The following is a 13,361-nucleotide window of genomic DNA, read 5'->3' as shown; positions in this document are numbered from 1 at the left end:
TTCCAAACAGAGGCGACACACACTGTCTTCCGACAGTCCGAGTCTCTGTATATAATGATTCAAATGACAGTGACCTGTAAGAAGGCCTGTCAGACATCGTAGTTCATCCCTAATGTAGTCCAACAACTGTTTGGTATCAAGCTTCGGAGGGTGAATAAATGGCTTGGAGTGAGCCAATCCTGAAAGATTCTGCCAGAAATCCATAAATCGTCTTGCCATCCAGGTGTTCAATCGTTGTTTGGCAAAGCCTGAAGCGATGCCAATGACATGTTCTGGTCCGATGAAGCTTCTTGCAGCACCCTCCTTTGCAAGGGAGTCAGCAGCCTCACTGCCTGCCAGGCCAGTATGGCCAGGAATCCAGACCAGAGAAAATCTGTTGAGTCTTTCTATCGCGGAGACTCGTTTTTGGCAGTTTGCTACCAATTTAGACGTTGCTCGGTAGGAACCAAGAGCTTTCAACACCGCTTGACTGCGAGAATATTTTCACTGACTAATGTATAAGGTTGGATTCTTCCAATCTCTGCGCACACAATTCGATAGCGTGAATTTCCGCTTGAAATACAGTCGCATAGGTTCCTAGGCAGGTTGATATCTCTGTCCTGGGTCTAAGACTGAAAATATCTACACCAGAACCGGAAGGTGTTTTTGATCCATCTGTGAACCAACAACTATCTGCTCTTAGTATTTTCATCTCCTGGAGGATCCGGTCCTCTCTACTCGGAAACAGTACTTTATAAGGCAGTTCGTAGTTGATAGTTGGAGGCATAAAGTCAGAGGTCATTTCCAAAATGCTGTGACTTCCAATGTCAACCAACAGTATGTTGCACTCTGTTAGTTTATATCTGAGCATGGGTGGTATACATAGTTCAACACCAAAAAATACAAACACTTTCTATCGAATATTGTCTTTTTTTAACTAAATGTTTGAAACGTGGAAAAGCCTTTCCAAATATTTTAAAATACAATAGACGTTACAATAAACTGACACTTGGGACTGTTTTTTACTGAAATCACGAAGAAAAAGGAGAGCAAACTGAAAGTTATTGTATTGAAGTGTTAAAAATAACATTAGTATACGAGTATCTTGAGTTATATTTTTGTTATGGCAGAAGAAATCTAATTGATACAGTTCATTGTATGATTTTCACTATTACGATTTTAACAAAAACGGCGACACGTGTTTCGCTATACAATAGCTTCCTTAAGCGTAAACTAGAAGTTACTTCTAAATTACAACTAGTTTATACTTTTTTTTTTGGGAAAGAAAGTTTTTGGCTTTCTACTACTCCATCTGATACAAAAAAATGGAAGAGAGAATCTTCCAAAGAAAGGAAGGATTAATTAATTTGAAAATAAGTAACTTTATACATGGATGTGTAGATCATGCAAAGAAGTAACTTTCAGACACAAACTGAAAGAAAGTCCTCCTGAAACAGCTACTTTCATATAAACATTGAATTACACGAAAGAAAAGAATTCTTTCGAAACAAATACTTCTATATGAACACTGAATTATACAGAAGATACTTTTCTCTATTCAGTTTGTATATCGAACATTTGCGGAGAAATAAGAATCAGATATCATTCACATGAGTTCTACTTTGAATGAATGGTAATAAATTGTACTCACATGGAACACTGTCACCCTAACTGGTATACACGTGTATACCAGTTAGGGTATATACCCAAAAATTAATCACTCCTAAAAATATAACCCTTTCAAATCAAATAGTTTATACTATAACATATTACCTACTTGTATGCCTACTTTCTAATGAATGAATCTGCCTGAAAAAGTCAAGTATGAATTCATTAACTATATGAATAAGTTTTTTAAAAGTACTGTAAATATACTCAACTATTTTTACCTGGAAATGAAAGGTACTTTTGCAAAATTTATTCATACCTAACCTTTTCAGGTAGATTCATTCATTGAAAAGTAAGAATACAAGTAGTTAATATGTTAGAGTATGAAATGTAATTTAGAAGTTTTCTGATTGATTCGGCCGTTACTTGATGAAGATCCATAGTAATTTAAAAAACTACACCTCACGATTTGATCTCCAAAAGTCAATTTAATCTATTCAGAAGTTACTTTTAGTTTACGCTTGAGGAAGCTATTGTATGGCGAAACACATGTCGCGGTTTTTGTAAAACCCTTTATAGTGAAAATCATACAATAAACTGTATTAATTAGTTTTAATATGAATTTTCATCAAGTATCAGCTAGTTTTTTTTTTTCAATTATTCAAAGAAATCTATATCTGATAAGAGTACCTCTGATTCTAAGAACCCTTGTATCTGAGAAACTACATTACTTATAAAATTTCAAATAAAATAATTTTTTTTCTCGAGATTTCCTATGAAAACACATACAATTTTATGTTAACAATTCATTCGTCATTTGTGAGTAGCAAACTTTTCGAAATTTCTCAAATATTCATTTTCCATTTGCCCAAAATAGTGATCTGAAAAAAGCACATATATTTTCCAATGTTGAAATCTCCGTCTTGATAGTTTAAATTATACTAATCAAAAAGTCAATTCAGAAATTTAAATATTCAAAGTTAAAAATGCTTTCAAACTCTGGTGGAATACGAGCATTTCTTATTTCTCATGAGCTTTTTCATTGCAATCAGTTCGTAACAGAACATTTAAAGTAGTATGTTTAACACATTCTGGCACTTCAGTTCATTATATCGAACAGAATATGAACTATCTCTCTCAGTCAAGTTTGAGATTAGACTATATCTGTTCTTCATTGCTGTGATGTCTGAAATATTCCGGTCATACTGAAACAATCCGTCTGGAAAATCCAGTAATTCAGACATTTTCGACTTGATTAATCTCTGTTGGACCTGAAAGTGGAGCCTCTGTCCCGTGATTATTGTCGATTTAAACTTAATGATTGTTGAGTATCATCAAATCCTCAAACTGTATCATGCAAAAATTATAGATTGGTTGATACTCAACATATTAATACAAATAAAAAAATAACTCATATAGCTGAAATTATTTCACGATGTTTAATACCTGATTATTATTTTGAGGGATATATTTTCGAGAGATATCAGTTTTCGAGTAGAAAGGATTTGGTTTTCTGCTTCTCCATCTTTATACAAAAAAAAATGTGGGAATCTTCCAAAGGAAGGAAGAAAGCAAATCATTTCAAAATAAAATCCCTACAGCGATGTGTGTAGATACAAACTGGAAAAAAGCACATCGAAACAGCTACTTCCATACAAACATTGAATTTCACGAAAGAAAAAGTATTTTCCAAACAATTACTTTTATATTCAGTGATTTTTTAATCATCCAATATAAAGAATATCATACTAAGACCAATACATTTCTTTCAAGGTTTCCTAAATGCCAACACTGACCCATACTCCAGAAGTCCTGCCAACTACGGTCTCATGGATCAGATCGCCGCCTTGCATTGGATCCAGGAAAACATTGCTGTTTTTGGCGGGGACCCTACCAATGTAACTCTTTTAGGACACGGCACTGGCGCGGCTTGTGTCAACTTCCTGCTAACGTCGAGCGCAGTACCAGAAGGTGAGAACACTAATTTACCCAATAGTTTAGAATGATCTCTGTTAAAAGAGCTTCAGTAGCCCAACATAAGCCGAAGTATTGAAGTAACTTCAGTGAAAAATCCTGCACTGACACCTGTCAAATATAATCCAATGCCCATCGTGGTATTAGCCAGGGGAGTAGTTGTTTTCTGATATGTGTCAGTCCATTAACCTACAGTGTGGGGAGTTGAGACTGGCCTAAACGAATTTTTCCTTTAGATAATTTGATTTATAGCATGTATTCAAGTATGTCCACTGACTATATGTGAAAAATCTATACAAAGATGTTTAGATCATGCGAAGAAGTAACTTCTTCAAAATTCGGCGTTTTATGTATTTTCCTTGTTGATCGCCGGGCATACTCCAAAATAATGTTGCTTGTGTTTTATCGTCTACATCACTCATCCGATCGTTTCGTTCAATTACTATAATCGTTTGAGACATACCGTTCACATCAATTTTCTCCTGCTTCATTCTATTATCAAGCGTGTTATTGACATAATTTTGTTTTGGTGTTTTCCACCACGAGATGTTTCAGATGTTTCAGAAATAAGTGAAATCTGTTTAAAATATGTTTTTCCGCTAACCAGTTGTCGCACTTTTACGAACGATGACTCTCAAACGTCGAAACTTGTGCGAGCTAAGGATTAACGAGGTCTTACCTTTCAACGTATGATTCCTAACACGGGTTGGACGATAGAAAGTGAAAATCGATCGTTCGGCCTTGCGGTTCGAACCACCAGTTCACACAGCGGTCTATTGAGTAAGTGGAGCAAACCACCTTATTGAATGATATCCATCTAAGAATATCAACTGCTTTATTCATTTCAATTATAAAAATATTTATAAATTTCAACACATGAATCTGCATTACCAAAACTTCATGATAAGAACCGTTATTCTTTCAAGAATGAATATCTATACTAATAGTATATTACATTGTATCAATATTTGAACCCCTATTTCACCCCTTAAGGATGGAAATTCCTGATTCGTTTTCGTGATGATTATTTACGCTATACAAAAACCTACCTGCATATTTGAAAATTCTAGGTTCAGTAGCTTCGTTAATATGAAAGTGTCAGTCAATCAATAGGTAACCACTTATAGAATACTATAGCTGTTCCTTGTTGTTTTACCAGCGTCATCATAGGAAACCACGCTATGTGTTATTCCATCATCATTATTATCATTCAAAAACAAAGTCCACATCGGACCAAAAAACTTTAGGTATAAAAACAGCTAACCATTGTCTTTCGATTCAGTATCAATTTGCTTCTCCTGAAGATGCTAACCTTGTTAGCGAAACGCGCGTCGAGTGGAAAAATATCAGTTTGGTGTCAGGGTAATTGATCTCTAGAACAAGTTTTCAAAAATCGGTTTGCAAAACCACTCACTACCTCACCTAACCCCACGAACATACGGCACTGATAAAGAAATATTGTGAAACGGACAAAAAATTAGTATTCGTTCAGTCCTTTTTCCTCAACTACATTTGATAGCACGTTTACTAAATATTTGGGCGACTTGGGGGCACAGTCAAGAAATGTTTATGACTGTACTCTTATTTTTATTACCGTTCCACTTGGGAATGGATAGTCTATACCAGGTTTCGATTCATATCACTACGGTGGAAGTATAGTTGCCTGAATAAAATAAGACCCCACGTTTCTAGGAATAGAATTTTAAGTAAATGATACGACTAACATCGAGAGGAGAATAATTGAAAGCACTCGAATGTGCCAACCAAATCTAAGTGCCATAAATATAAAGTAATCCAGTTAATCTAAGTAATATATTATTTGTATAGTTATTCTTCATAAATTTTTCATGACAGTGTCCCACATCGTGGAATTTCTCCAGACAATCTCTATCCTTCTAAATAATTCAACCCTTCCCAGATAAGACTAGTTAAACCTTTTGTCACTTCCTCCCCTAAGGTATGTGCAAGGCTCTTGAGGAAACCAATATTCCCTAATTACGTCGATAGAGTGACCTCACAAGATGGACAAAGGGTCGTTTGCAGTTTGAAAGTATCAGATATGTTTGTAGTTGGGGTTTTATTGCAGACAATAAGCGAAAGAGATTTCGAGCGACATAGCTAATATTGTGGGTTAACAAGGATTTTATGTTTCTCAATTCAATTTTGTGAGCAGTTCCTTCCAAATGTGCTATACGGTTACGAGTATGAGTACAGAGGAGAAATGGTGATGATTCGAAAAATCTTTTGATAGAGTAATAGTAATTCATTAGTGTCATTATTCGATGATATCCAATGATTCTTACAAGTGGTCCAAAATTAACCACATGTTTATGAATCGAATTTAATTTATGGAGATGCTTCTGTGCTCAATTAATCACGAGCTGAATGACTGGTAACATTACAACAATACTATACGTACGTTGATAGTATTGAAAATTCGACTAATTAATTTTTCGACCAAAAAAACCCAGTTTAATCAAAGATATTCAGAACGATTTTCAATAAAGAAAAAGTTTAAAATACTTCAATTGGCCGTGTTTACTTGAACACCAATCAGAGCGAATGACGTCACGCCTCAGTAAATATAGTGGTGAATATTACTGGAGCTTTTTCCAACAGCAAACCGTTCGTTCACCACCTAGACACGTGTTACAACCACTAAGTGGTCATCTTCAAGAGGAAGAATAAACAGTTCAATCTTTCTCTTGGAGATGATCACTTGGTGATCGAAACACATGTTGAAGTGTTGAAATAATGGTTTGCTGTTGGGAAAACACTCCAATAATGTATATTACTACACCAAAGGTTTCAAACAGTGCATCACAGGTAAATATGGTGGTTTCTATACTTTGTTGTTATTTGTGCGTCTAGTATTCAATTCAGTCATTTAAGCTTAAATTAGGTAAGAATCTCGGAATTCGAGATACCCAGCTGTAAGTCTGTAAATACTTGTATATTGACACCCTAAAAGTTGTCTCAAAACCTACATATGGTAGGGTGTAAGCAACTATTAAATTTCAAGGTCAAAGGTCACAAAAATCGGTTTTCTGCGCTTTTTTTGGAACTATCTCATTTCCTATGGGTTTTTTGCTATTTGTATTTATTATCAATATTGTAGAATACAAAATTTTCTACAAATTTTGTTAACAAAATTTTTTATACGGTGAACCGTTTTCGAGATAGAGGGCGGAGAGCGCGCGGTCACAGCATCACTTCACGTCAACCGGTGCCTCGGGTCGAAAACGCGCCATATATAGTTGATGAACTATCGATAAATCAAGGATTATAAATATTTGTCAATTTTTATTAACTATTATATTATATTTTATCATTTTCTTCATGCATTAAATCTATATCTACTCAATAATACTGATAACCGTTTACTAAAATTAAAAAATTAGATTATTAGAGAGTGGAACTCAAACCTTATTGGCAGTCTATAATGCTTCGAAATCTGTGAAAAGTCTCGATCATCTTCGTTATATGCATTACGTCAAGTCTACAAAACTTAATAAACCTGTGCTGCTTTCAAATATTCCACCAACAAGTGCAGCTGCTCATCAACATTTCAACCGTGTATATTATCAAGTTCAAACTTGGTTAGGACATGATTTGGAACCCCAGGTATTGGGTTGGGCAATGCGAAACGATTTTCTGGAGCCTATCATGACAATTTTACCACCTGCTCCAGAAGATTTGCTAAATACAATTTTCTGCAACTGCAAGAGCTCGTGGCCAATGTAATGGGCAAGCTTGTCTCAATGCTCTACCATATCAGAGCGACATTAACGAAGATGGAACCTTTGACCCCGAAATCATGGAAGAACTTGAGACAAATGTCGTTGAAGACGATAATGAAGACCAGTTTGAAATTTACCAGCAGCCAGAAGACGACGATGAAGAGGAAGAAGATGATTGAAATTATAAATTGTAGTTTTTGTACCCTTTATTCCATTTCTTCACTTTCAATAAAAATAAATGTATTCAATGTAAGAAGTTATAAATATTAATTAAGTTAAAATTCAAATATAATTCCTATATTTTCATTAACAATTCTGCAATTACATGGGCAGGTAAGTGTTGTTAAATAAATTAATACTGAATAAAAAGTGGATAAGTTAGGAAAAAAATGATAAAATATAATATAATAGTTAATAAAAATTGACAAATATTCATAATCATTGATTTATCGATAGTTCATCAACTATATATGGCGCGTTTTCGACCGGAGGCACCGGTTGACCTGAAGTGATGCTGTGACCGCGTGGTCTCCGCCCTCTATCTCGTAAACGGTTCACCGTATAAAAAAATGTTTTACAAAATTTGTAGAAAATTTTATATTCTACAATATTGATAATAAATACAAATAGCAAAAAACCCATAGGAAATGAGATATTTCCAAAAAAAGCGCAAAAAACTTATTTTTGTGACCTTTGACCTTGAAATTTAATAGTTGCTCAAACCCTACCATATGTAGGTTCTGAGACAACTTTCAGGGTGTCAATATACAAGTATTTACAGACTTACAGCTGGGTATCTCGAATTCCGAGGTGAACTTACTATAATGACTGGACAAATTTAATTTCTGATATTCAATGTGTTGTTTTGTTGTTTGCGGTTCTTCATTCCGTGCTGTTTCCATCTTTTATCTCTCTTAGACGAATTAGATATGTTATATTATTGAGTACTAGATATAGGTTACATATACGAATATGACAATTACAATAGGATGTGAATTGTCTTGTGATGATAATAGATATTCACTGAAAACTTCCAATAACATCCTACCAACAAATGTGGTTTGTAAAGTACAAGAAATACCATAACAACTATAACAAAAGCAAAAAATAGTAAATAGAAGTTTCATTAGTATAAATCATAACAATAATGAAAAATAACCACACAACATAAATGTATGTGTTCTCTTGTAATTTCAACGAATATTTCAAAGAGTCAAGAGGGATAAATTTTACAGTTCTCATAGACTTTTGAAAGATGTTTCCCGCGCACCAACTGAGAAGATCAATAACTTTTATTTCACCATTAATTTTTTATTTCTCCTTGAATAATTACTTCATAGATTGCTTCATAGATTTCTTCCGTCTCTGTATCGACTTCAGCATTCAGGTTGAGAATTACCGATTTCGAATTTTATCATGAGATCCAATATGAATGCAGTATCCTTCTTTCTATCTATTGCTATGAAGATAATGTAGTGGCTATTAGGTGACGAATGGTACGATGTCTATTATTTCTAAAAAGTTGACCAAATGGACAAGAATCCAAAACGTGAAGCGTTGTTTCTTTCAGTACAATGTCTGCACCGAGTTCCGTCTTGAAATTCTACCTGGTATTTCTCTTAGGTTCCTTTCATATACTGTCATTTTAATTGATCCTTTTCACTCAAATGTTGTCAGGCCTTCTTGATTTTTATTCCAAAAATTTGCTGGAGTGTTATATTCTCTTTCCATAAGAATATCTCCCAATTTTCACCCAGAATAGGTCCCTTTGTCATTGTCAATAACTATTTTCAGTTTCTGTAACAACTGTAAACTCCGTCGTCAATAGATCTTATTTTATTCAGTAGCACAACCTGTTGTGACCTCAGTTTCTGAGTTATATTAGCTTTAAGGTGATGATTGTCATGATGATCTAAAAAAATTGACCCTCTCACTTTCGGAGAATACTGTCTGGAATGTTTTAAGGTAACACCAGAATCTTCTTTGAGGAAAGATTTTATCATTTCGTCGTTATCTAAGGTAAATTTTGAAGGTTATTTACCTCCATGAGTCGACTGAAATGAGTTTAATTTTGATTTTTTAATGATATTCTGGGAATCCATTACTATCTTATCCTGGAAGTTTACACCCAGATATTCAATGTCATCGTTAACAGATATGAACTAGATTGAATATTTTTTCACGTAAGTAGGTTCACATTCTCTAATATTTCTCATTAAGCGTTTATTGTTATTTGAATTCAAATCAATTTGAGAGAATTTTGCCTTCGCCAATTCCAGTAGCGAAAGAGCACTTTTCTCATCATTACCTACGATGAATATTGAGGAAACATTCTTGCCTGAAAAAAAGTCATTTTCATTAGCAATAGATGATTGTAACAGCATTATGAAATATAGGGCCAGATTATATAAGGTGGGTGATAGAGGTACTCCCTGTCCATCGCTCTTTTCGTGAAACTTCTTTTTTTTCTTCATTTGGATTGAATCTACCTGGATTGAATTATCCCCTTTGAGGTTCATCAAAAAGATATTGTGCCAATTTTTTGGGGAAGAGAATGATCCAGGAACACGTGAATCCTCTTCGATTTTCATTGAATGTTTGAATCTTCAATCGAAAACTTCTTTAATTTTTTTCGGATGGAGCAGATTGAAATAGGTTCCCTGTTTTGAGGTAAATGAAAATCTTGATTCTCATGCCTGAGCATTGTTCTTGCTTTCTTCGAAGAATCTAAAAAATTTCGTAGCTCATAACAAGATTTGAAAAAGGTTTTTCCCTGCAAAGTCACCATCTCTTTCAGTAATTTTCTAGAATGTTTTTTTATCTCAAAATTATGTTTAATTCCATGATAATATGAAAAATCTACTACAGAAAAATCATTTTCTGTATTGTTCTAGTTTCTAACAAAAAATTCATGTGTATGAATTTTCAAACCTATTCCTGAGAAGAAAACTCTGAAACAGAAGATACAAAGAATGTCATCAAGAATCTGTTTGAAATCTGTTTTTTCAAACTCTCAGAAGTTGGAACTTGTGCGAGCTAAGGACTAACGAAGAACTACCTTTCAACGAGTGATTTCTGACACGGGTTGGACGATAGCAAGCGAAAATCGATCGTCCGGCCTGCGGCTTGAACCACCGATTCACACAGCGGTCGATTGAGTGAGTGGAGCAAAGCACCCATATCAACTCGCTCGGCTACCGACCTACCAGTTCCATAATATAGTTTCATTATATAGAATTTTGGAGTGAACCTTCATTCAGCACAAGGAAAATCATTTTGAAATTTCTGGTCGAAGAGGATATTTCTATAGAATGAACAATATATGTACAATGAATATCTTAGAATTGAATCTAAAGAAATGAACTTTAAACATTCAAGCCAGTCTCGAATATACCTACACATTACGTTGAATGGACTGACGCCTATCAGAAAATAACTACTCCCCTGGCTGATGCCACGATGGGCGTTGGATTATATCCGACAGGTGTCAGTGCAGAACTGACAGAGTCGACCTTCAATTTTGGAACGGGCACACTTGCAGACCCGTTTCGGGCTCATTAGCAAATCATCAGTGCAAGAAAGTAGCCATCATCGACCTAAAGTCGATAAGAAAATCTTAGAATTACCCTCCCAATTATATCTCTCACAACACTTCATGATCTTTAAGGTGAATTACACTAAATATGAATGTATGGGAATACAAAATTAACCAGCGTATGCTGTCAATTCAATTCAAAACGCCTTCAAACGAAAACCATATCGATAAAATCCAGGTAGCTATAAATAACTTCGGTGATGCGCGTTTCTGGATTTTTATCGAAACAGAAAAAAGGGTGGCCGAAGCCGCGGGTCCGCTTATAAATCAAGCGATAATATTGAAGGCTATACATTGAATTCGATACCTCTAAATACGTATCTATATACAGCCAAATTGCAGCACCGCTATCTGGTGTAGATAAATCATATAACGTGGGCGTCTTGAAACTTTGCCAACTCCCATTGTCCGGGAACGTACCGCGTAATTGACTTATTGGCCGGAAGAGAAGTGACAACGATCGATAGGGGGCGCACTCTTTTCAGATGTCATCTTCAAGAAGTTCTACTTGAAACATTATTCACTTCGAGTCGAAGTCGATTGAACTTCCGTTTTTGAATGGGGTGTAATTAACGAAACTTGGGATCGATGAAAAACATTGAGTTGATCGACAGGAAAAAAAGGAACATATAGATGACTTACGTTCATCCAATGGTCTACTTTTAATTTTATTTACGAATGGCATGAATGAAAGTAGTTTTCTTTCATAGAAAATACCTATGATATTGAGATGTTTTCCAATGTCTTCTTTAACCGTTAGGAACAATTCCAACATCTTGTATATTGGAATGAATGATAATTTTAGACATATATCAATCACAGGTAATTGAAAATTATTTTTAGGTATACAAATAGAAAATATCTGAAGAAAATTTTCTGAAGGATCAACTACCTATCTCATTTGTTTCAATTAGCAGAATACTGGAAGATATTACCAATATTTCGGCAATTTCCACAAAATTCAATTCAATAATCGTCAACTGTAGTCATCAACTGTAACATTAATGGCTAAATATGGCAAGGAGAAGGTTATTGCATTAGTCTTGTCTGTTTCGCAAAATTTTCAACTCAAAAACCCCAACTTACGCTTAAGAATAATAACAGATTGATCTTCGGCGTTTTTCCAATGTATTAATGTTGTTCATTCTATTATTTTTCTGATAAATTTGATCTATATGTATTAGCTGTGTCAAGTAAAGACCTATATTATTATCAAATCATATAAAGAAACAATTCGTTCAGGTCCGTCTCAACTCCTTACATTGCAGGTTTATGGACTGACACAGATCAAAAAACAACCGCTCCCCTGGCTAACACCACGAAAGATGTTGGATTATATCTGACAGATGTCAGTGCCGAAATCTCCACTAAGTATTTCCTGCATATACTCTTGGCGATACAACTGCCGAAATCGATTTTCAGTTATTGAACGGGCACACTTGCAGATCGGTTTCGAGCTATTTGGCCTCTCGTCAGTTCAAGGTAGTGGCCATCATCAACATTAAGTCGATGATAATCCATCATCGAATTTCGAATTATTTTCAGTATATAATTCCTCGAATTAAGCTGAAGCGAACACCAAACAATATGTTTGTCATCGCCCCACCTGGTAAACGAGGTGCTAACCAACTGCATATCGGAAATTCTCCCAAATATGAGGAAAGGAAACTTTTCACATAAATAGTCAGTTGACACAGGGGGTAGTTGTTTTCTGAAAGGTGTCAGTCCATTGACCTACATTGTAGGGAGTTAAGACTGGCCTAAACGAATTGTTCCTTTGGATAATTTGATTTATAGGTAGTCGGCAAATATGCTCACCGACTATATCATTATCATTAATGAAGATTCACAAGATGTAGAAGGATTAATTTGCTTTTGCGTACTGGCTCTCATGAATGTAATAATTACTAGTGTTATATTTTTTGAATCGTAATTCATAGAAGTGGAAAAATATAATGATATACATGGCTATTCAAATTCGTTTCTGTACATGGGGATCTCGTAAACGATAAGGGATAGAGTGTCCGTTAAATCATGGCAAAATTTCGTATTTCAGAGACCTATTCAATGATGTGAAAAAATCAAATTTAGCTCTTTTGGTTCTGAAGATGGTTCTGATTTTTGCCTATATCTTCTTTATTCCCCGACATATTGAAAATATATCAAGTGCTATTGGCACTTGATGTGGGCTCTCAGAATATATCCATAAATCTTTTATACAGGGTGTCATCTGACTGGGGCCACCTCAATCTTGGAATTTTCAAATACAGACCTGTATTTTTTGTTGTAGTTTTTGGATCGTAGACGTTCACTTCATACTGAGATATCAAATTCAATTTTATGTTTCGAGATGTTTCGGTAATATTCGATAATTGTGTGAATTATTCCCTTTTAAATTACGGCCCAGGAAATTGGTTAAATGAGTTGAATAAAAACACAATAGCAACTTTCATGTCTCCCAATGT

At 34.8% G+C, this 13,361-nt stretch overlaps 1 protein-coding gene across 1 annotated transcript in view; it reads left to right on the top strand.

Moving 5' to 3' along the window:
* Nucleotides 1-13,361, top strand: part of Nlg3 (Neuroligin 3) — a 262,901-nt gene that overhangs the window by 76,403 nt on the left and 173,137 nt on the right. The window contains exon 2 of the mRNA XM_074184408.1: nucleotides 3,361-3,558. Within this exon, the coding sequence (XP_074040509.1) occupies nucleotides 3,361-3,558 (198 nt within the window). The remainder of the gene's footprint in view (nucleotides 1-3,360; nucleotides 3,559-13,361) is intronic.

Source organism: Leptinotarsa decemlineata, unplaced genomic scaffold (assembly GCF_025532065.1).
Source record: "Leptinotarsa decemlineata unplaced genomic scaffold, Ldec_3_MD MMD2_tig00026354_RagTag_RagTag, whole genome shotgun sequence".
Taxonomy (NCBI): Eukaryota; Metazoa; Arthropoda; class Insecta; order Coleoptera; family Chrysomelidae; genus Leptinotarsa; species Leptinotarsa decemlineata.
This window is presented reverse-complemented; position numbering and strand designations above follow the sequence as displayed.